The sequence below is a fragment of the Poecilia reticulata genome, linkage group LG2 (genome assembly GCF_000633615.1).
Source record: "Poecilia reticulata strain Guanapo linkage group LG2, Guppy_female_1.0+MT, whole genome shotgun sequence".
NCBI classification, from domain to species: domain Eukaryota; kingdom Metazoa; phylum Chordata; class Actinopteri; order Cyprinodontiformes; family Poeciliidae; genus Poecilia; species Poecilia reticulata.
In genome coordinates this window covers 30,627,007-30,646,301 of record NC_024332.1, presented here as the reverse complement: position 1 = coordinate 30,646,301, position 19,295 = coordinate 30,627,007, and the positions used below count along the sequence as shown (strand labels likewise).

General features: G+C 40.7%; 2 protein-coding genes across 4 annotated transcripts in view; both read right to left on the bottom strand.

Annotated features, from left to right (window-relative positions):
• Positions 1 to 1,249: 1,249 nt before the first annotated feature.
• Positions 1,250 to 6,215, bottom strand: cdca7a (cell division cycle associated 7a). Of its 3 annotated transcripts, XR_001777279.1 has the most exons (11): positions 6,106 to 6,215; positions 5,432 to 5,572; positions 5,228 to 5,350; positions 4,950 to 5,150; positions 4,746 to 4,826; positions 4,480 to 4,671; positions 4,269 to 4,397; positions 4,031 to 4,180; positions 3,818 to 3,954; positions 2,312 to 3,059; positions 1,250 to 1,573 (listed from the first exon to the last, which is right to left on the bottom strand). XR_001777279.1 is itself a non-coding variant. In XM_008399146.2 (10 exons), exons 1-10 carry the CDS (start codon positions 6,124 to 6,126, stop codon positions 3,023 to 3,025), a joined length of 1,212 nt encoding a protein of 403 aa, XP_008397368.1. In that variant the 5' UTR covers positions 6,127 to 6,215; the 3' UTR covers positions 1,991 to 3,022. The 3 variants fall into 3 exon arrangements, 2 of the variants coding, with proteins under 2 accessions (XP_008397368.1, XP_008397377.1); XM_008399146.2 differs by lacking the exon at positions 1,250 to 1,573 and having other exon boundaries at positions 1,991 to 3,059; XM_008399155.2 differs by lacking the exon at positions 1,250 to 1,573 and having other exon boundaries at positions 1,991 to 3,059; positions 5,432 to 5,569; positions 6,106 to 6,211.
• A 2,303-nt stretch (positions 6,216 to 8,518) lies between these two features.
• The window catches only part of map3k20a (mitogen-activated protein kinase kinase kinase 20a), a 28,264-nt gene continuing 17,487 nt past the window's right edge, over positions 8,519 to 19,295 (bottom strand). Inside the window, exons 9-20 of the mRNA XM_008399166.2 lie at positions 18,116 to 18,190; positions 17,915 to 18,021; positions 14,649 to 14,784; positions 13,816 to 13,860; positions 13,708 to 13,738; positions 13,485 to 13,624; positions 13,322 to 13,384; positions 12,476 to 12,565; positions 10,624 to 10,740; positions 9,850 to 9,924; positions 9,597 to 9,741; positions 8,519 to 9,503 (exon numbers count right to left, since the gene is read on the bottom strand). Of these exons, the coding sequence (XP_008397388.1) occupies positions 8,806 to 9,503; positions 9,597 to 9,741; positions 9,850 to 9,924; positions 10,624 to 10,740; positions 12,476 to 12,565; positions 13,322 to 13,384; positions 13,485 to 13,624; positions 13,708 to 13,738; positions 13,816 to 13,860; positions 14,649 to 14,784; positions 17,915 to 18,021; positions 18,116 to 18,190 (1,722 nt within the window). The 3' untranslated portion in view covers positions 8,519 to 8,805. The remainder of the gene's footprint in view (positions 9,504 to 9,596; positions 9,742 to 9,849; positions 9,925 to 10,623; positions 10,741 to 12,475; positions 12,566 to 13,321; positions 13,385 to 13,484; positions 13,625 to 13,707; positions 13,739 to 13,815; positions 13,861 to 14,648; positions 14,785 to 17,914; positions 18,022 to 18,115; positions 18,191 to 19,295) is intronic.

Sequence of the window (19,295 nt, the reverse complement as noted above, 5' to 3'; positions counted from 1 at the left end):
AAAAAAAAAAAAAAAAAAAAAAAAAAAAAAAAAAAAAAAAAAAAAAAAAAAAAAAAAAAAAAGAAAGAAGGAAGAAGAAGAAGAAATAAAAAGAAAAATTAATTAATTGGGTCAGGATTATCAGGTCAAAGTAGAAGATAAACTGAACAAATAATAATAAGCCGTTCTTCCTCCCACCCCTCACAGACAGATGGTGGTCTGACCCACTTCAGTGATTCTGCTATTTAAGGAAAACAGCTGTGACTCTTTACCTTGAATCCTCTCCCGCGACCTCATTGGCTTTGTCTCCTCTTACGAATAATTCTTCTCACTGTAAAGTGACAAGACTTCAAACTGTTTGAAAATGACCTTACTACCCTACACASATTGATGGAGAACACTAGTTGCAACTCCAAAGTCATTGCTGATGTGTTTCCATTAGGGCTGTTGTAAAAGAATATTTCTCTCTCTCTCCCCGAAACGTTATCCACGCAGTTCCGACGGCAGAAATTCAACGCCATGCTGCTAGCACGTAGCAACAACTCATAAGCGGAAGTGACAGCGCTGCCCACCGCAAATRAAGACCCGGGCGGAACACGGTGCGCTAAATAATAAAACATAATTTAACGAAGCTTCGAAGCACATACATTTCCCCCGAGGAATTTTAATAATCGAGGTACTCGAATCACTCGAGGAATCGTTACAGCCCTAGTTTCCGTCCTTGTTCTCACACACCTGGCTGCTATCCTTCTGCGTACTCCGTTTTTCACTTTCACAACTTGTAGAGTGTGGCTCTCGCAATTGAAGTTTTGGGTCTTTTTACTGCCTCTTTGCATGCTTAAGGTCTTACAAAAAAAATAATTCTAGTACCTAATACAGACCAGATCATTTTTAATTTTTAAATAACTGAATGGGAGGTGAACATTTTTTCCCTTATTTTTATTAAAGTGCAAAAATGTGGCTTTTCGTTTGTTTCCAAGCACACCCAATACGGATTTCAGTTGCACCCTTAATGCAGCGCTGAGCTGATGTAAACGGTGATTATCTGACCCACTCAGGCTTGTGCATGTGACAGACTACCTCACTGCTGGGGTGTTTGTAGGACATTGGTTCTGTTAAAATTTACTGTGAAGAAATGGTTTCACCAGCTGTCCCTCGGTAACATGAGGAATAAGCCTCATGGTTTTCATGTCTTTAGTCACTCTGGATTTTCTCCGTCTTTCAATAACAGTAATTACAGCTGCCACTGTTACAGAGAAGACCACCGACATGATTCTGCACCGATTAACGCTTTATTGAACATGTACATAAAACACAATGAACCCGAATCACATTTCCTTTGTGTTTAGCACATAGAACCAGCAGTATAACAACCTCCACCTGCAATTACAGCAAAAGATAAAAAAAAAAAAAATCTAACCAATCACATTTTTTGCAACAGCATCGTACGATGAAGTATCCTCAACCACAGGTCAAACCAAGTACATTTCAACAATGAACAGCACCAAAGGTTAATTTTATGTCATTTCATTTAGAGGATCAGAGCTGTGAGCAGAAAACGCAGGCTATAACTCTGCTGCCACTTCAGTGGCACCTTCGNAGGTCTTACAAAAAAAATAATTCTAGTACCTAATACAGACCAGATCATTTTTAATTTTTAAATAACTGAATGGGAGGTGAACATTTTTTCCCTTATCATTTTTATTAAAGTGCAAAAATGTGGCTTTTCGTTTGTTTCCAAGCACACCCAATACGGATTTCAGTTGCACCCTTAATGCAGCGCTGAGCTGATGTAAACGGTGATTATCTGACCCACTCAGGCTTGTGCATGTGACAGCCTACCTCCCTGCTGGGGTGTTTGTAGGACATTGGTTCTGTTAAAATTTACTGTGAAGGAATGGTAACATTAGTTATAAGCCTCATGGTTTCATGTCTTTAGTCACTCTGGATTTTCTCCGTCTTTCAATAACAGTAATTACAGCTGCCACTGTTACAGAGAAGACCACCGACATGATTCTGCACCGATTAACGCTTTATTGAACATGTACATAAAACACAATGAACCCGAATCACATTTCCTTTGTGTTTAGCACATAGAACCAGCAGTATAACAACCTCCACCTGCAATTACAGCAAAAGATTAAAAAAAAAATCTAACCAATCACATTTTTTGCAACAGCATCGTACGATGAAGTATCCTCAACCACAGGTCAAACCAAGTACATTTCAACAATGAACAGCACCAAAGGTTAATTTTATGTCATTTCATTTAGAGGATCAGAGCTGTGAGCAGAAAACGCAGGCTATAACTCTGCTGCCACTTCAGTGGCACCTTCGGCCATTTCTGCTCAACAATYKWACRGCAGAAAATGAGCCACGGAGGCTGGTGCAGAGCGAGAACGTGCTTTAACAGGGGAAAGTGATTTACAGGTATGAGATTCCCATTAGAGTGTGCTAATTGTTTCCACACCATTAGTGACAGTTATCTAATGAAGGATATTTAACCAGGCGCTGCAGTTTATCACAGCTCCTCACGGTTTAGAGGAGGAAGGCAGTGGACCTCGCTCTATATGCCCTTTTTTCAACCTACAGCAGGAGGATCACTGGGCCATTTCTAGAACACAACAGGCTGGAAGRCTTTCTTTCATTTCAGCAAGCAACTACAAGCGCAACTTGTAAAAACACAAGCATTAATGTGAAGCAAAGGAAAGGGCTAATTAGATTTAACAGCATAAAAAAAAAATACATTTAAAACAATGTACAGTACAAGTGGATCAGTCCAAAGGCAATGCTAACATCACAGGACTATTTCATTGCCCAGATGGTGTACTGGGCAATTTTTTTTTTGCTCAGTAATAGCTTACAGTCTYAGTCTAGGGTTTAAAATCTTTAACTTTATAAGTCTGAGAACAACTTTTGATCAAAAACCTGAACAGAAATAATTAGCACTCAGAGTTTCAACGCTTCAAACACTGAGCAATATAAACTGATCAGGAAGAGCGTCAGTCTTCAGGGGTATCTGCAGCAGATTCTCGTCCACTCTTTACTTGCTGCTTTCTTCCTCCAGCTCCTTTTTCAAGCTGCAGAAGATACAAACAATACATGAACTCAAGCTTTTAATATACTAATATACATAAAAAAATAAGACCTTAACGTCAGGCTAGAGGATTTGTAGTTCAAATGGCTAGTCAGTTAATCTTTCAAAGTAAGTGTAATATGCCTAATGTAGGTGCTACCGGGTTGCCTTGGCAATTCTCTTTGATTTAGAAGCTGTCACCGAGAAAGAAAAGTCAAAGCTAACAATTTTTGGGAGATTGGGGATGTCAGATATTTCCAGAACTATTTAGAAGAAAACTGTTGTCTATATGTCTGCTGTTCATTCAGGCTACAAAAAAAGGAAGAGAGAGCAAGATTTTCAACAAATAACAGGAAGGTTGAATGTATTTACGGTAAAATTGATCGCTTTTATACATTTGAACTTCCAACCCCTGTCTGTCAGACAAGATAATAACTCTGGATGTTTTTAGTAGTGATATSGACTTGAAAATTACAATGAAAGTGACAGTAAAAGTATTTGAAATTCCTCTGTCTCATTGACTGGAAATTGGTCCAGATTAGCTGCATTGACAGTAAATATCAATGCACATAATGGTTTGATATTAGATTTTAAACAGGCAAAATCTTTGAAATGGGACATCTCTAATCCTTTTGTGTTTTAAAAAAGTAAAAAGTTGCTTCACAACAATGGTTCTCCAGTTGTCAAAGCTTAAATAACCCCAAACGAATGGRAAATTGACAATAAACCCTTTATTGGGGCATCTCTTAAAGGCGTCCTCACCTTTTCAGGTAGGCGTGCACATTATCAAAGCCATGGTACTTAGCAAGGTAGACCAACACTCCAGTGGCACAGCGGCCTTCTCTGGCCCGACAGAAGCTGCAGTTACAGATCCCTCTGCACGGCGGGCACCACCACTCCTAACGAGCACACGATTTATTAGTCAACACATGCATTACGAACGGTGATCACGGCGCTAAATGACGTGGTACTTACTGGATTCAGAAGAGCATCTCGAACCTCCTCTCCGTATCGGTTACGGAGACACGGGCCGCAGAACTGACCTCTCACCCCAAAGCACTCTGGATTACGGCAGTTGGTTTTGGTATCGGTCGTCTTCTGGCGGCACTGGTGGCAGGTGGAGCCCTGAGAACAGAATAAATTGACAATATTTCAGTCACACGGCTTGCACCAGCGCTGACTTTGATCAGAGGTTCAATGACGCGGGACTCACAGTGGAGCTGTTGTAGACTTTCTCTCGGACGTTGTTGCAGATTCTCTGCAGCTCCAACTCGGTAATTTCCTCCACAGGCCGCACCACATGAGGGATGGTCCGCTGCCTGTTGCAGCAAAAGCGACGTGGCTGCGCCGGAAAACATTGTCATTACGAGACTACTAAAGCACAGAAGACGGGGTGATTCAGTGGTGTTCATAATTAAACTTACAGGTTCGTCATCTTCCTCRTAGTCGGGGTTTTTGCGAACCAGGCTGAACTTATCCTCGGTGTCTTCCTCAGGAGGCGGGCTGRGAGGTGCGTCCACTTGCGAGCGGGACCGCGTACGGGGAGGGAGCAGCCGCTCGGGGGCTCGCCGTACACCCCACGGTTTTCTAGGTGACCKCTGAGGCGCCTGTCTCAGCTGAAAGTAGAAAATATTACTCCATGCCGAGAAGTACATTTGTAACTCAGTGAATGCATTTTAAGTCATATTACCATGGTCAAAGCTGACTTTGCCATCCGTTTCCCTGGAAGGAGTCCAGGCACTTTGTTCAATTCTGCTAAGAGCTTTGCAAGCTGAAAATAATTAATAAATAAATAAAGCATAATTAACATATGTTGGCAGGTAACTGGTAGAAATTCTGATCAGTGCATCTCTRGCTTCAATAATTACTGTAACCTAAAAGACACAGATCATACCATTTCTTTGTTCTCCTTAATATTCAGAGCCCTTTTAGCCATGAAGTTCTCCTCTTCCTCTTCCTCAGAGTCCTGCACTTTAGGCTGTGGCAGCGGTTCAGATGCAGGTCTCTTCTTGCCCGTCTTCTTGGTGGGGAACGCCATGGCGACTTTCAGGACATTTGACCTGCGGCCAAGTTTTGGAGCCTCACTGCCGACTTTCTAAAAGAAAAAAAAAAAACATTTATAGAAAACCTAAGAGTTCTATTGAACAGTTTTTAAATTTCTGCATTACTTACCATTGCTTTAATCTGCTTGCTGATCACGTTCTCCTCAAACCCGCTGCATGTGTCCTCCTCTGACGTTGCCTCGAACACCTTTGGTTTCTGTGCGGTTCTCCTCRTCTGTTTCAAGCTCCTCCTCTAAAGTCAGAGAAAAGCATCAGCTGCAACGATCGCAACCACTTGGCAAGTTCGCAGKCAGATGTTAAAGATTGCATTTACCGTATTCGCAAAACCTCCATCAGAACCGAAGCTGTCGCAGCTGTCATCAGAAGAAGAGGACGAGGTCTCCATGGGGACCAGCGGGACACTACGGAAGCTCCTCAGGCTCATCCTGGTTGATGGAGACTGGGCAGCCAGCTTCTTTAAGAAACAACATGAAACAACCATGCAGTCAGATGGGGCTTCTGTATTTAACTCAGCAACTCCTCAATATGGGTTAGAGACTGTAAAACAAAAACTTAACATGCAAGTATTGTTCGACACTTATAACGTAATTAAATATCTTCACAATTATAAAATCAGRTGCATTAAAACCGTCTTTGGATCATGTTGTAAATGYAACGATGCAGTGCGTAACTAATAAAATCGTGAGAAAATATAGCAGAATATAAAATGGGTCATTTGAAKTTTGTAGGACACACCCCTGAGCAGAGTTCAAATAAACCAGATGATGATCACCAGAATTAAATATATGTTCAAAACCACATTCTTAGTCATAAATAATGGAAAATGTTAACGTAGAAATTGTTTTAATACTTTTAAAAAGTTAGTTTAAATATGGCGGAAAGTTAATGTCAAATCTAATTCTGCTGATGACCCATGTTTTTTTTGTTGTTTTTTTTGCAAGACTATGAACGTAATAAAGATGATTAAAAATGAAAACGCAATCTTACCTTGGAGCGCGTCAGAGGCATTTTTCTTTCTTTTCGAAGCGGTTTAACTGTGTGATAAGAAAGCTCACCGTGCAGCAGCTCTGCAGCGAACAATGCAGGACCTGCCGCTGCTTGCAGTCAGCCTCCGTTCATTTCCCGCGCCACCGGAAGGTCCTGGAAGCTGCATAAAAACATTCTGCGGGCGCTTAACCGCATTAATAAACAGATTGGTTAAACTGCAACGATAGTCATAGTTTAGACTTCAATTTTTATTCTTTACTTGAGTCCAGCGTGTATTTGAATTTTGATACATTTCTGATTAAAACATTAATGCGAGGTTTGTTATGCACCTTCCGTGTTCTTGGCAGTGGCGCGAACGTTTCATTGCTTAATTTGCATACAAGGCGCGTAAAACGTAAACGATCCTTGGATCCCTCCATGGGTCAAGTTTCAGGTCGATGTGGGGAGAAAAAAATCCCCAATGAGATTTTCTTTATTTACGTTTATTTTTTTTTACATTTGATGTGAGATAAGGTTTCCTAAAAAAATAAAGGAAGTGTCTGATAAAAAACAGAAATCCAAGAAAGTTTTTCAACAAAGAGAGAAATAGAAGACTTCCTGTTGCGAAATCTGTGGGATATGTCACTTAAAGGCCTACATTACAAAATTAAAATGTAGAGGAGATAAATGTGTATTGTATGTTTTCTGAAATCAACTGGGAAGAAACATGATCTAGCCACTAGCGAGGGTGTAATTTGCTTTTCTGTGAGCGGTGTAGCAGTGCATGATTTCAGGTATTGTTGAGAAAATATTTTACAGCTTAGACTACATTGTAGTTAAGTATTWTGGAAAATGGTCATAAACGGTTAAAAAAAATCTGAAATCTCGATCTAATATCAASGCACACAGAATATTATTGTCTGAACAATTTTTTTTTACACTCTGTTCCGAATTACAGTGGTTCTGTTTCCCTTTTGGATGATTACATATTCAGTAAATTATATTTTCAAATGATGCTTGTTTGTCACCTCTTGAAAATTTAAATGTTTAGTGTTAAACCTTTCGTTTATTCCACGTTTCTAAATTAATAGTTTTTTCTATTGGCTTGGTGTGATATGCTAACCTTCAATGTTGCGTTTTAGTCAGCTGTAGGTGGGAAATCATAATAATTAGCAGAAATAAAGGCTGCTGCAGCATATTTTGATCTATTCTAATTAGACTTCAATGGACGTCTTCCAATAAGGCAAATTTCCACATTGGCAATCTGGACACTTGCTCAGATTTGCCAACATTGCGGTTTTCTATAAACTTTTTAGATGAAACCAAGCTATCTGAAAACAACATCACAAAAGTGGTAAGAAGACAATCTCCAAATTGACAACGTAAATAAAAGCAAAGACGGAACCCTCCCCCCAAAAAAGTCTTTCTTTTAAGATGAAGCGTACCATCTGCAGGCTGAGTTTGTTTTAGTGTTTAAGGATCATAATAACTTGTCTGCTATGTAATATTTTTAATGTTCAGCATTCACACTTTGACCAAAGAGCCATTTATGAAGTCAACTGATACAAGCGGTATTTCTGCAGTGTAATATTAAGATATCATAAGGTTGCCTTTCCTTCATTATCCACTCTAGGCTGCATGGTGGTGCAGTTGTTAGCACTACCTGGTTTCCTCCCACCATGTATGGAGTTATTTGCCCTTGCTAAATTGCCCCCTACATTGAGTGGATGGTGATAGAGGCCTGAGATGGATTGAGGACTTTGTCAAAGTGTGCCCTGGCTCTTGGCCATTAGCTGATGCAGACCCATGGAGGGATTAAACAGGCATGGACAATGGATAGATTATTCATTTTAAGTGAAATATTAGCCATTAAGTAATTCGGATTATGGATTGTGTTTTTTGAGACACTTTCTGGAGGCCAGTGTTAGACATTTGTCACTGTTATCTATTTTTGAGGTTAAAAAGCTAAGCCCGTATGTTGGTTCAAACACCAAACTCAACCCTGTTGTGTTAAATAACCGCAGGGCTGGGTTAGCAAAATAACCCAGCGGGTTGTGTTTGTTCATCAATTTTAAGAGAAAGATGGGTTATAAGATAATGAAAGCTCACATGTTTGAAATAAAATGCTTTACTTTCAATGTCCAATTAAATAAAAGCTTGGTATTCATTACAAGTTAATCAGGTAAACGATGAAGTGTCTCTCAGGTCCCAGGTTATGTTTGCTGGATTTTTGTGTGTTTCAAAAATAAATAAATCGTAGATCCCGTTTTGACTGAATGTTTAGGCCTTCTTGGCCAGACGACTTCTATTTTTGTGCTTTACTTATTTGCTTCTCTTACTCTTAAGGCAGTCGCTGCACAATGTGTTCATAGCTGCAAGAACTGGACAGAAAATGATGAAAAAAAAAAGCAGCAACAGTTTACAGACAAAACTCTAAAACTTCATTGTATTTTATTTTGGTATTGAGCTGCAATTTGCATAAAACAACAATTATAAATAACCATCTTAAAACTAGTCTATTAGTGGATACAACCAGCCCGTAAAATCAAATGAATTAAAGACAAAATGATCTGTTTTGTGCAATAAATACATTCTGAGCATATGGACTCATTCATTTTATCCCAAGAAAGGACATGTAAAAGTAGTTGAAGCTTGACGGATACATCTCATGCCTCAGTATGGTTCTCATCCAGCATGCGCTTCATGTAATTCATGTTCTGATTATGATCTTCCTCCAGCGCCACGTCCCCCTCTGCCTTCTCTCCTCCCTCGACCTCTGGCTGGTTTATTGTCCTGGCGGGGTGGCTTTTTGTGTCGCTCTACTTTGATCCACCCTCCGTCACCGGCTTTGCCCCCCTCTTTTTCCTCACTGGGGTTTCCTGTCACAGACCATATACCCGGTATCAGCGGCGGGCGGCTCTGAGGTGTGACACTGTAACTGTTTGATCGCGGCCTCCCCGGCTGCCGTGAGCCTTTTCCGCCTTTGTTGCTTCCTCTGTTGTTTGTCCACCAATGCCCCCTCCCCTGCCCGCCTCCCACTGCTAACGCCTTGCCGAAGTAGCCGTTCCTCCGTTGGTCGTACATCCCTCCGGCGCTGCGCGGGCGCTCACGCTCCAACATGCTTTCTGACGTAGTGCTGGACGGACTGCTGCCCTTAGACCCGAGGCTTAGCGGTGACAGTTTGGCCGATAGGCTGCCGGTCGGCGATGAGCAGCGAGAGTCGGTCCAGGGAGAAGAGCGCAGGTGGTTTGGAGAGCGGCGCAAGGCGGCGGCGTAGGAAAACGCCTGGCTTTCATGCGCAGAGAGGAACTGAGGCAGAGTTTGGGCCTCGGAGCTGTTCAGACGGGTCGTCTTGTGGTTTGACTTCTGCGTCATCATGTGTTTGTGCCGCACGTTGTTCATCCACGCAGGATCAAAATCTTAAATAAACAATATGCAATGCACTTTAAATATCTTGATTACTTAAAACAAGAGTATTACTTTAAAGACGCCTTTTAAGAGAAGCAACTTACTACAGTTTGTTCTATCTCTGGGGTCAGCCGTAACTGGAGTCGTTTCGATGACCAGCTCCACGTTTTTGATCTCATCTTGTCCACCGCTGTGGGTCCACACCAACACGCAGCTGTGTCTGGTCGACTTTGGTGACTTGACGTCGTTCTAATGTGTCAAGAGTGAAAAGAGCACAATGGAAATAAATATTTAGACAAAGATTTTAACCGTCACAGGATTCTAGGTTTATAAATTTGCTGTGCTGGAATGACTCGCCTCATAATTGACGGTGTAGTCTATTTTCTGGTTCTGTTCCAATCCAACGATCCATTTATCCATCAGGAATGGTGGCTGCAAGAATAACATAAAAAAAGTTAAACATTTGATAGCTGCAGGGACAATACATTCATCTTGCAGACAAATTTAGAATGCTTTGCAAAAGTCTTCATGCCCCTTGGCATGTTTTTCTTAAATTGAGGAATTTCAATCTTGTGAAGAGGTTTAAGACAATCCACGCAAAAGGACTACATCATAAAACAATATCCCAAGCTTCAGCATTTTATGGAGCACTGTTCAATCCACCATATGTGAATGAAAACAGGACGACACTTCGGCAATCTAGCAAAAAATGTCCGTCCACCTAATCTAACAAACCTGGCAAAAAGAGAATTAACTAAAGAAGCGAAACCTATGGTAACTCTGGAGTAGCATCAGAGATCTTCCGCGCAGGTTGATGTACTGTAAAGTTGTCAAAGTCATAAAAAGTCCAATTAGGAGTTTGTCACAAGCCATGTGCGACACAGCAAATGTGTGGAACAAATCTAAGTTTTCCCATTACATGCAAAACGCTGTTTTCTATAAAAACATTTATCAACTCATGCAGAAGTCATTTCATAGTTACGAGCCCAGCTCCCTTTTTGTGTAAACCCGGAGGATCGCTGTGACCTAGAAGACTGAGGAATCTGACTGACGTCGTTCAGGTAAAAAATATTTAGCAATTCTAAAAACAAGGGAGAAAAGGGAAAAAAACAAACGATTTTCTGCCAACACCTTAGTCATCCGCAGAACTTCCACACCCGGTCTGTTGGCACTAAAGATGACATCTTTGATGTAGGTTACGGCAACCTCATCTCCATCAAGCTCCATGTACATTTTCCATTTGCAGTCCTGGAAAGAAAAGAGGTAACGGCGGGATAATGTAGCTCTGCTTCACACGCATGACAAAGTTTCTAATTACACCATTATGTTGGGGAAGAAATTACTTCTCCTTGAACATAAATCAACAGCACAACCTACAGGTAGTTAACTGTAGCGGCAGTTTATGGCTTGTGAAGCCTCATGCACACGGTGAGACACAGCAAACTTTTAAACTCACAAAAAGAAGAGGTTTTAAAAAATGCAATTTGATTAAAAGGTTTTAGAGAAGGCTTCCGTCTTTCTCTAAATTACGATTACAAATTATAAAATAAATTCAAATTAAGAAGAACACTGCATTTTTGGAAGAAGCCAGCAATAATTGTCCATCACAGGTTTTTCTTACAGAGAGGAGTTTGTTTTTTTTTGTTTGTTTCCCATGAACTGCTGCAGCCTGCGTACATCCAACTCCCTGGCACAAATCAGTGAGTCTCTTTCTGCATGCAGAGTGCTGACATTGCAGTAATGAATTCTCCTATCCTAAAGAGGTGGCCGCGGAGCCACAGGTCACYGCTTAGCCGTGCTGGGTTCACGGCTCGGGCCATTTCATTGTGTCGAGATCACAGAGAGAGACATCAGAGGAGTGGCGCTAACACACTCGTCTGAGGAGCCTTCGACCTCTCCTTCATCGTCCCTAGGGGCTGGAAGCGGCTCAAAGCGCGAGCTTCGGCAAGCCTCTGGCTCAGAGACACGCCAGTGGCCCCCGCGTTGGCCCCGGCGTCGGCCCTGGACGGTCGCACCGGGGGCTTCCCAGGTCCGCGCTAGTCTAATCACTCCAGCAGAAACAATGTCTGGTAATGATGCCTAGGACCCAAGTGCGTCTAATGACAACTCATACATAATTCAGCACCTTTCACTTGGCTGCACGGTGATATCCTCATTAGTAGGGGACCCTCAGTGGCTGTCAGATGGTGGCCGCACAATCGCAGGCTCTCATTTTGTCTTTGAGAAGTGCAGCTGCTTCCATGACATCGCCAGCAAAGAGGGGCAAAGGGAAAAAAAAAATAAAAAAATGCAGCGCGGGTTTGTTTTATTTAGTGCAAAAAAACCTTCCAGTTTGTAAAAACAAGGCTGACACGGAACCTGACACCAGGCAGGGGAAAATAATTAGCTCTCATTTTCTCAGCCTCCTGTTTCCTTCTCCCTGCTGTGTTTTCTACCCACTAAACCACCACATGTCAGAAGAAATGGGAGGCAATTAGCAGGCTCGTTTCAGCCCCGCCGAACACACTGAAAGAGGACTATTTATGATGGGACAATGAACAGCTGAAAGATTAAATAACGTTTGCCTTTTAAAGGAAAATGACTTCTGGCTAAATGGGCTATTTTTGATTAAATTCAAACAGCAAGTGAAGAGCGGCCCCTTTCTCCACAGTTTCACACCCCAACAAAAGGGCTGTGAGCGAGTCGAGGTGGATGCGGTACAAGGCTGAGAGTGAAATGTTTATTTGTCTGGTTTAATACACGTCTAGTGATGCCCTCAATGGCCAGTTTAACAGGCCGCCGTCATGCATCTTCAGAACAAACAGCTCCAGCAGCAAGCGGGCCGAGGAAAGTATCCATTATTATTGCCCAAATGTTCAAAGTCAACTCAGCATCTCTGTGTGGTATTCATTAATTGTTGGTTTCACAGAGCCAATAAGGAGCCGCATCAGACGCTCACAGCTGCAGAACATGTTGAAGTCAATGTGTCTCTGTGCAAACTTACAGATTTCCCTGTTCCTGCTTTCCAGTGGTACCCAAACACCAGCTCCAGATTGACGGTTTTACTCTGTTCCACCTCCTTTTCCAGCTCATCCTTTCAGGGTGAAAAAATAACACAACAAACCCAAATATGAGCAGAAAATAGAGATATGCCAAAAAATTAATAAATAGATAAATAAATCAACTGGTGACTGGCTAGTAAGAAACTCAAAAACATTAATTCAGCATAACCAGTAAGTCATAAATAACCTCAAAGCTCTATCTGTTCGGTGTAAAATAAGTACAGTATTTGATTTGGAAGATGTTACGGAGAATAAATGACTCAAAGCTAACTATTTCGGTCACCGATCTGTTTAATCTGAAGACAACAAGTTTTCAGCTTCAGTCTGTTATGTAACACCCTGGATTTGGAAATGTTGGCAGCCTTTTGGAAATCTCAGTTTTAAGGTAAGCCTCTACATTCATGGCTGTTTTCGTAATGCTAGCTGGCATTAGGCTAACGCTGAATAATTGGATGCAACTCAATTTCATAATACACGAAATTAACCTTCTTTTTAAACCATGATGTAATTTCATCAGATTAAGTACTAGCAAATTTAGTTCATAATTTCTTATTTCCTCCTCTTTTGCCATTGTTGCTCTTAAGGTTTAATGGGCATTTGCCAAATAACAACTTAACTTTTGCTCTTGAAAAGTTTGATGCAGTCAGTTCTTACAGATCATCCATAAACACAACTGGCTAAAATCGGTGCTGTCAAGTTAAGGTTTTCAAAAAGCAGGAGATTTTGATCAGCGCCCCTCTCACTGAAAGCAAACCACACTTGTCAATGGAAAAGAAGAAACTCCATACCTTCAGCAGTGGTGGGAAGTGGAGAAACCCGAGGTAATCGTTGGTTAACTTTTCAATCTCTGCCTGTTAGGAGGACAATCTTTTTCACTTTACAGTAATGACACAAAGGAGTAGGCTTTGAACCTATGCTTTATAGGTTATCAGGTTGTAATGAGCGCCTTGCCTTAAGGTGCATGACGTGACCTTTGGACTTGACTCCCATGTCCTTCATGTCGCTCTCTGTGAGCAGCAGCAACCTCTTCCCGGTGATGTGGTTTTCTTTGAATAGGTTGGCGTAAAGCTGCATGTCACACGTTCCATCTCCTGACACAAACAAACAATAAKTTAAGAGCTTAGAGTCTGAAATACCCGCACTGATACTAATAAGGTGTGAGAAAGGAACAAACCTGCACCAAATAAGTGCAGCATCCAGAAATACTGTAAAGGTAAAACAGGAACTGCATTAGTTTTAGTTGTTAAATGATAAAATAGTTGCAAAAAACAGTGACACTGACCACATGCTCCTCTGTCCATGTGTATATGTCAAGGGTTGGCAGCAACTGCAGAAAAACACAGATTAAAAGATTATAGCAAAGGATTGTGTGTGCAAATAAACATCAGGTGTGTCTATAATATAAGAAAATGTCAAAATGGAATATGGTGATTTTTTTTTTAGCAATTTCACCATTTATTTTACCAGGAGAACTCTGCTTATGTGATGTAAAAACTTGTCGCTAATATTGAAGTGCACAATATTTATGCTAGATTATATCTTCTTATTTACAGAATTAATCTATTGAAAATTATTTTTACACTATTTTGAATGTAAAATTTCTCTAAAATAATAAAATAAATAAAATAGACCCCTTTCCTCTGTTTTGAGTCGAGGTAAGTCAGATAAAGAAGAAGAAAAAAAAGAAAAAAGAAACAGCTTGTACTTTTCTTACCCAAGTAAGAAAGTGCGTCTCAACAACTGCACTCCACCACATCCAGAACAAATTGGCCAATCTTAATGTCAGCAAAATGTCACTTCATCATAAAAGCCTGGACTTCTCTAAGCAGCCGGCTCACCCGGCTGTTTTCTGCACAGCATGGCACTATACATCCTGAACACCAGGCCCGCGGGACATGACATCCATAATGTCCGCAGGTAGAGGGTTTTTAACATATCTGATCTTGTTTCTTGCATTTCTTAGAGAGGATGRATCATAATATATCTAAATCAAAACAGTAAATTATTTGTGAGGCATTGTAAAAGCATTCACAAATACATGGCTTTTGCATTCCGCCTCTTTATCCCTAGATCCTAAGAAGGTTGAAAGTGAACACCGGATCACGAGAGACTCACTGGAGCGTTGGACTGTTCGATGAGTTTGCGCTCCCACATCTTCAGGCGGCGCTCCCGCTCCTTCAGCTCCTGCTCCTTGGTGCTGAGGTCCCTCTCCAACTTCTTCAGCCGCTCAAGAGTAGCTTCAATCTCACACCTTCAGCACAACAAACGTCAGCTTTTAGAGGTTGGGCTCATTGAGACGTTTACCATCAGCAGACATGTGTATGCACACTTTAACATACACATCGTCTTCCAGAGGTTTTGCAGCAAACCTTTTTAATCTGCAACAACGAAGAAACTGGAAAGAAGGAAGGAAGCAAGGAAGGGCAGAAGGATCGACACAGTGATAGAAAGAAAGAGGAGACGATAAATAGCAGAAAGGGAGGTACGAAGAACACACAGGCAAGAATGAAGGACACGAGAAAGTAAACAATCAAGGTAAATTCATCAGTTAGCAGCAGAGCTAATGTAAGAGTTTTAATTATGACCCTTCTGTTGAATTTTCTTGAATTATTGCACAGAGTTAAAAAAGAGAAACAAACAAAAAGATCCTAAAAATTCCACTCTTTACTTCACACATTACATTTTCTGGGCTTATATGCAATTGGGGATGATACAATGGCATCAAAATATAAAAAGAAAAAGTTAAAATTGATCATTTAATGTTCCAATCAGCACTGAAGAGAATATTCTATGCATTTTAGCAGCAGGGACTCGTTTGTGTCTTTTCTAAACATAATCTCTCTTTTGTTTTTAGGATGTTATTGCACTTTCGATCCAGTTGCAATGTGGAGATAAAAGCTGAATCTTTATTTTGTTTTGTTGTGAATGTTGAGCAACATCTTCACTAGTGCCATCTTTGAATAAAACTACCTCTTTATTTGCTAATAATACATTTTGCCTTTATTGTTGATGGCGTTCAAAACTGTATCTACTAAAATTGCGCATGAATCTTGTCGATGTTGGCAGAAAGACACTGATAACACACCTGTCAGACAGGGAACTCAATTGATGTGTTGAGCTATCGCAGAACAAATCGTGAATAAAACCAGAGCAAAGCTCTGCTGGAAACCCATTAATCCTTGGAAAAACCCAGTGCATTATGCTCTACTCACGTTGGATAACTTTATTCTTGTCCAGCAGGTGGAGCTGCACAAGCTTCTCACATGGCAATGATAAGCAAATATTCTCCAGGCAGGAAGGGCAAACCTTGCTTTTCCTGTTCTTTCAGTTCCTCAGCTCTGAAGCTTCCTACTAGAAATAACCCTGTTACACCTTCCAGAGTGATTAACCTTTTTTTAATCTTTTAAAGTTGTGTGGATAAATACTATTTAAGGCTTTCTGGATGTCTTTCAAAAAATGTTTCTGTTTTTTATTTTTTTTATTTTGGTTAATTCTACAATTATGTGTGCTTAAAAAAGGGAAAATTGCATGGATGGAGTAAAAAAGAAGGCATGTCAAGCTTTAAAACTTTACCAGATGAACAGCATGGGAAATATGTGTTGTAGACGAAATTAACTATTACCGAACAAAATCTCAAGGGGATTTTATTAAAACGTTTTATAGCAAACAATTCTTTGGGAATCACCTTTTAGGGGATAAAATCCAGATTTATGTTTCAAAAAAGTGTTTTAACTGATGCTCCCCATAGATTTAAAAGCAGAAATGGGAAGAGATTATGTTCTTGTAACAAGCTGTTGGTAAGTAAAGTTCCTTTTTTTCAAAATTGGCATTGCTAAACCTATGTGTGTTGAAACTATGACAAGTAAATGGTTCTTCATTTGAATTTATTTAAGAGGAGGTAGTAGCTAAATGGCTGAATAAATGATTAAAAAAAACATTCATCTGAAAATGGTCTAGCCAAAATAATTCATCCTTAGGCTCATTGTTAAAAGCTGCACACTGCAATGAACATCAAAAATGAACTTGAGGGAAAAGAGACATGCATAGAGATGCAAAACTGAAATTCCTAGTACAGGGCTCAGAGAACATATTCAGCTGCGAATGGCTAAATACTTGGGACCTTTTCTGAAAATGCTTAGGACTGCCTGTTTTATAGTTCAAACACCAAATTATGAATTCATGCACACAGAGGAAACCATCTTGGCTTTACCGCAGAAGCCAATATCGATGGCCTTCCTAATCTCTGTTCTCTAAGGTCCACCCACTCAGCACCAAGGAAAATAAAAGTAAAACATTGTGTGACAAAATACTTCCGCTTCCCAAAATATGCAAATATGTGCGGGTTCACTGTCACTGGACCCAGATGACAGCTAAGTGGGAATGCAAAAGGTATACTCATTTTGAAAAACAATGAAAGTTACGCAATAAGAACTAGCAGCTAACTTTGATAACACCCAATCTTTGCCTTCTGTGTAGAAGATGTTGCTGACTTTTTCAGTCGAGTATTTAAAAATGAAATCAGACAAAGCATGGTGTTATTAGAAGTTATCTAAAAAGAAATTATGTTTTCTCAACATGTCGAGAGATGATTATCTGAAAATGCCGATTGACGTATCTCTATATATAAATTTTTATTTAGCTAAGTAATATTAATTTAAAGCCCAATGAGCGAAAGCAAGATATGCATGATTATGCTGTCCTCTTAAATACAAAATCATTAGAAAAATTACATAAAAGCAGTAACTCTCTTCAGTCCAGCCAACACAGAACCTCTTCATCGTCCTCGCCGGAGCTCCCTCCTGCTCTCATCAGGCACAAGTCTCTTCCTTTATGCCACCATCCAGCAAACTTTCTGTGCAACACATTCTCGCTTTCTGCTTTCCAAATCTGAAATTTCCTCCACCTGCAGATGGCTGCCTGGACACGGTGCAACCAGCACAACTTCTCAGATGAAAAACGCAAAAACTCCTCAGCGAACAGACGAGGCCCGCAGAGAGGCAGACAGAGAATAAAGTGACAGCTGAGACTCAGGCTGTGCTGAACATCACCAAACATCCAGCTGCTCATACAGGCCAATTAAACACTTCTACTTGAAAAAGATGGTGATTATTTTTAGGGTCTTATGGGTAAAGAGAGGAAGTATATCCAGATGGATCATTCTTTGGGGGTTTTCATGTCTTTATGTCGCTATCAGTGTAATTATTAAGGATCTATATGCACGATCTCAAGCTCTTTTTTATGCCTGGCGGCCCCCATCAGCTACATTTCCACATCATTCTTAGCAAACAGTTGCGCATTATCTTAGGCTGAGGCAGTATACTGGCAAGAGAAAAGCGTCATAAATGCATTTACGGGCTGAGCAGAAGAGCTGATCACATTACCTCCATTCAGCCTTGTTGTGAAGGAAAGAGTTGCACTGTTCAGGAAGTCGGCTGTCTTTAGCCATAGACTCCAATGTGCACAGGATCTGCTTGAACATCGGCCTTTCCTGCATGAATATATAAATGTACATATATTTATTATGACTCTCAGCAAAACACACATTCTGCATGTGTTTGAATGGGACTGCGAATGCGACTCACTTTTGGCTCTGCAGTCCAGCACTTCCTCATGAGCTCTGCAAAGCTTTCCGGACAGCAGCTCGGGATGGTTAACCTCTGAAATATCCACAGGACAGAGTAACTTTACTCAGAGTGTCTATTACTTTGACTTAAAACATTAAAAGAGAGAATTAAGACTGCTTTCTTGCTGCTGAGTAAAACAATTAAAATGGCAGTATTATGTATATTTCCAGGCACATGGTGCAATTTTAGAGCACAATTAAGAAAGTAAGTTATGTTCAGTTTTTATAAAAATGCTACATATATCAAACAAAAAAGAAATTTTACTCTGCAATTTATTGCTTTGAAATTGTCCTCTGTCTCTTTAAGAAGCTTCTAGTGTTTCTGACACTCCACCTCCAACAATTCGTCACAACAATGGTTCTATTACAACCGTTCTTAAGAGCAATGGACTTAGAAGTAGTTTGTATGATGAGCCCAGCGGATGCTCAGTTCCAGCAGGTGTTTGCTAATTACTGCTGCCGCTAGTCTGGAGGAGCAGAGTGGGGAAGGCTTAAGAAAGGGGTTCTCTGTGAGGAGGAAGCTCCAAGGAGGAGGTTTGTGGAAATAGGCATCCACAAGAGATCCAGCATTTGTTGCAGGTCAGTGGGTGTGGCTGTATTGGTCTCTCTGGCACTAACCAAAAAAACTGATCTCACACAAGTCAGTACAGTTTAGATAAAGAGATCAAGACTTCAGACAGTATATTTCTTCCTCTCTATTTCCAAACTAGTAGTCTGTGATAAACTCCACTTTGTGGGTTGAGACCCCTGAGATCTTGGAGAACTCACTTTGTCTTCAAATGTAAAGACAAAGGGCTGCAGAATCTCATCTTGGTATCTTTGAAGTGAGATTGCGTCCAACAATAACAAGGCTGGTTATCCAGTAAAGTAGATGCTAGATCATCTAGATTAGCGGTTCTCAACGTGGGCGGTACCGCCCCCCAGGGGGCGTTCAGAGGCCGGCAGGGGGCGCTAGCGGACATTTTTACAAAAGGGGGGCGCTGGGATGCCTTTGGGGGGCGTTTGGTCGAAGGTAAACTTTACACCTTAAATCCACAATACCAGTTTAGACTTTGAGCAACTTGGTAAAAATGTATTGTGTAACATTAAATCATGCTTGGCTGCAACGGTATCGATGGCAGCTCTTCTTCTATTCAGTG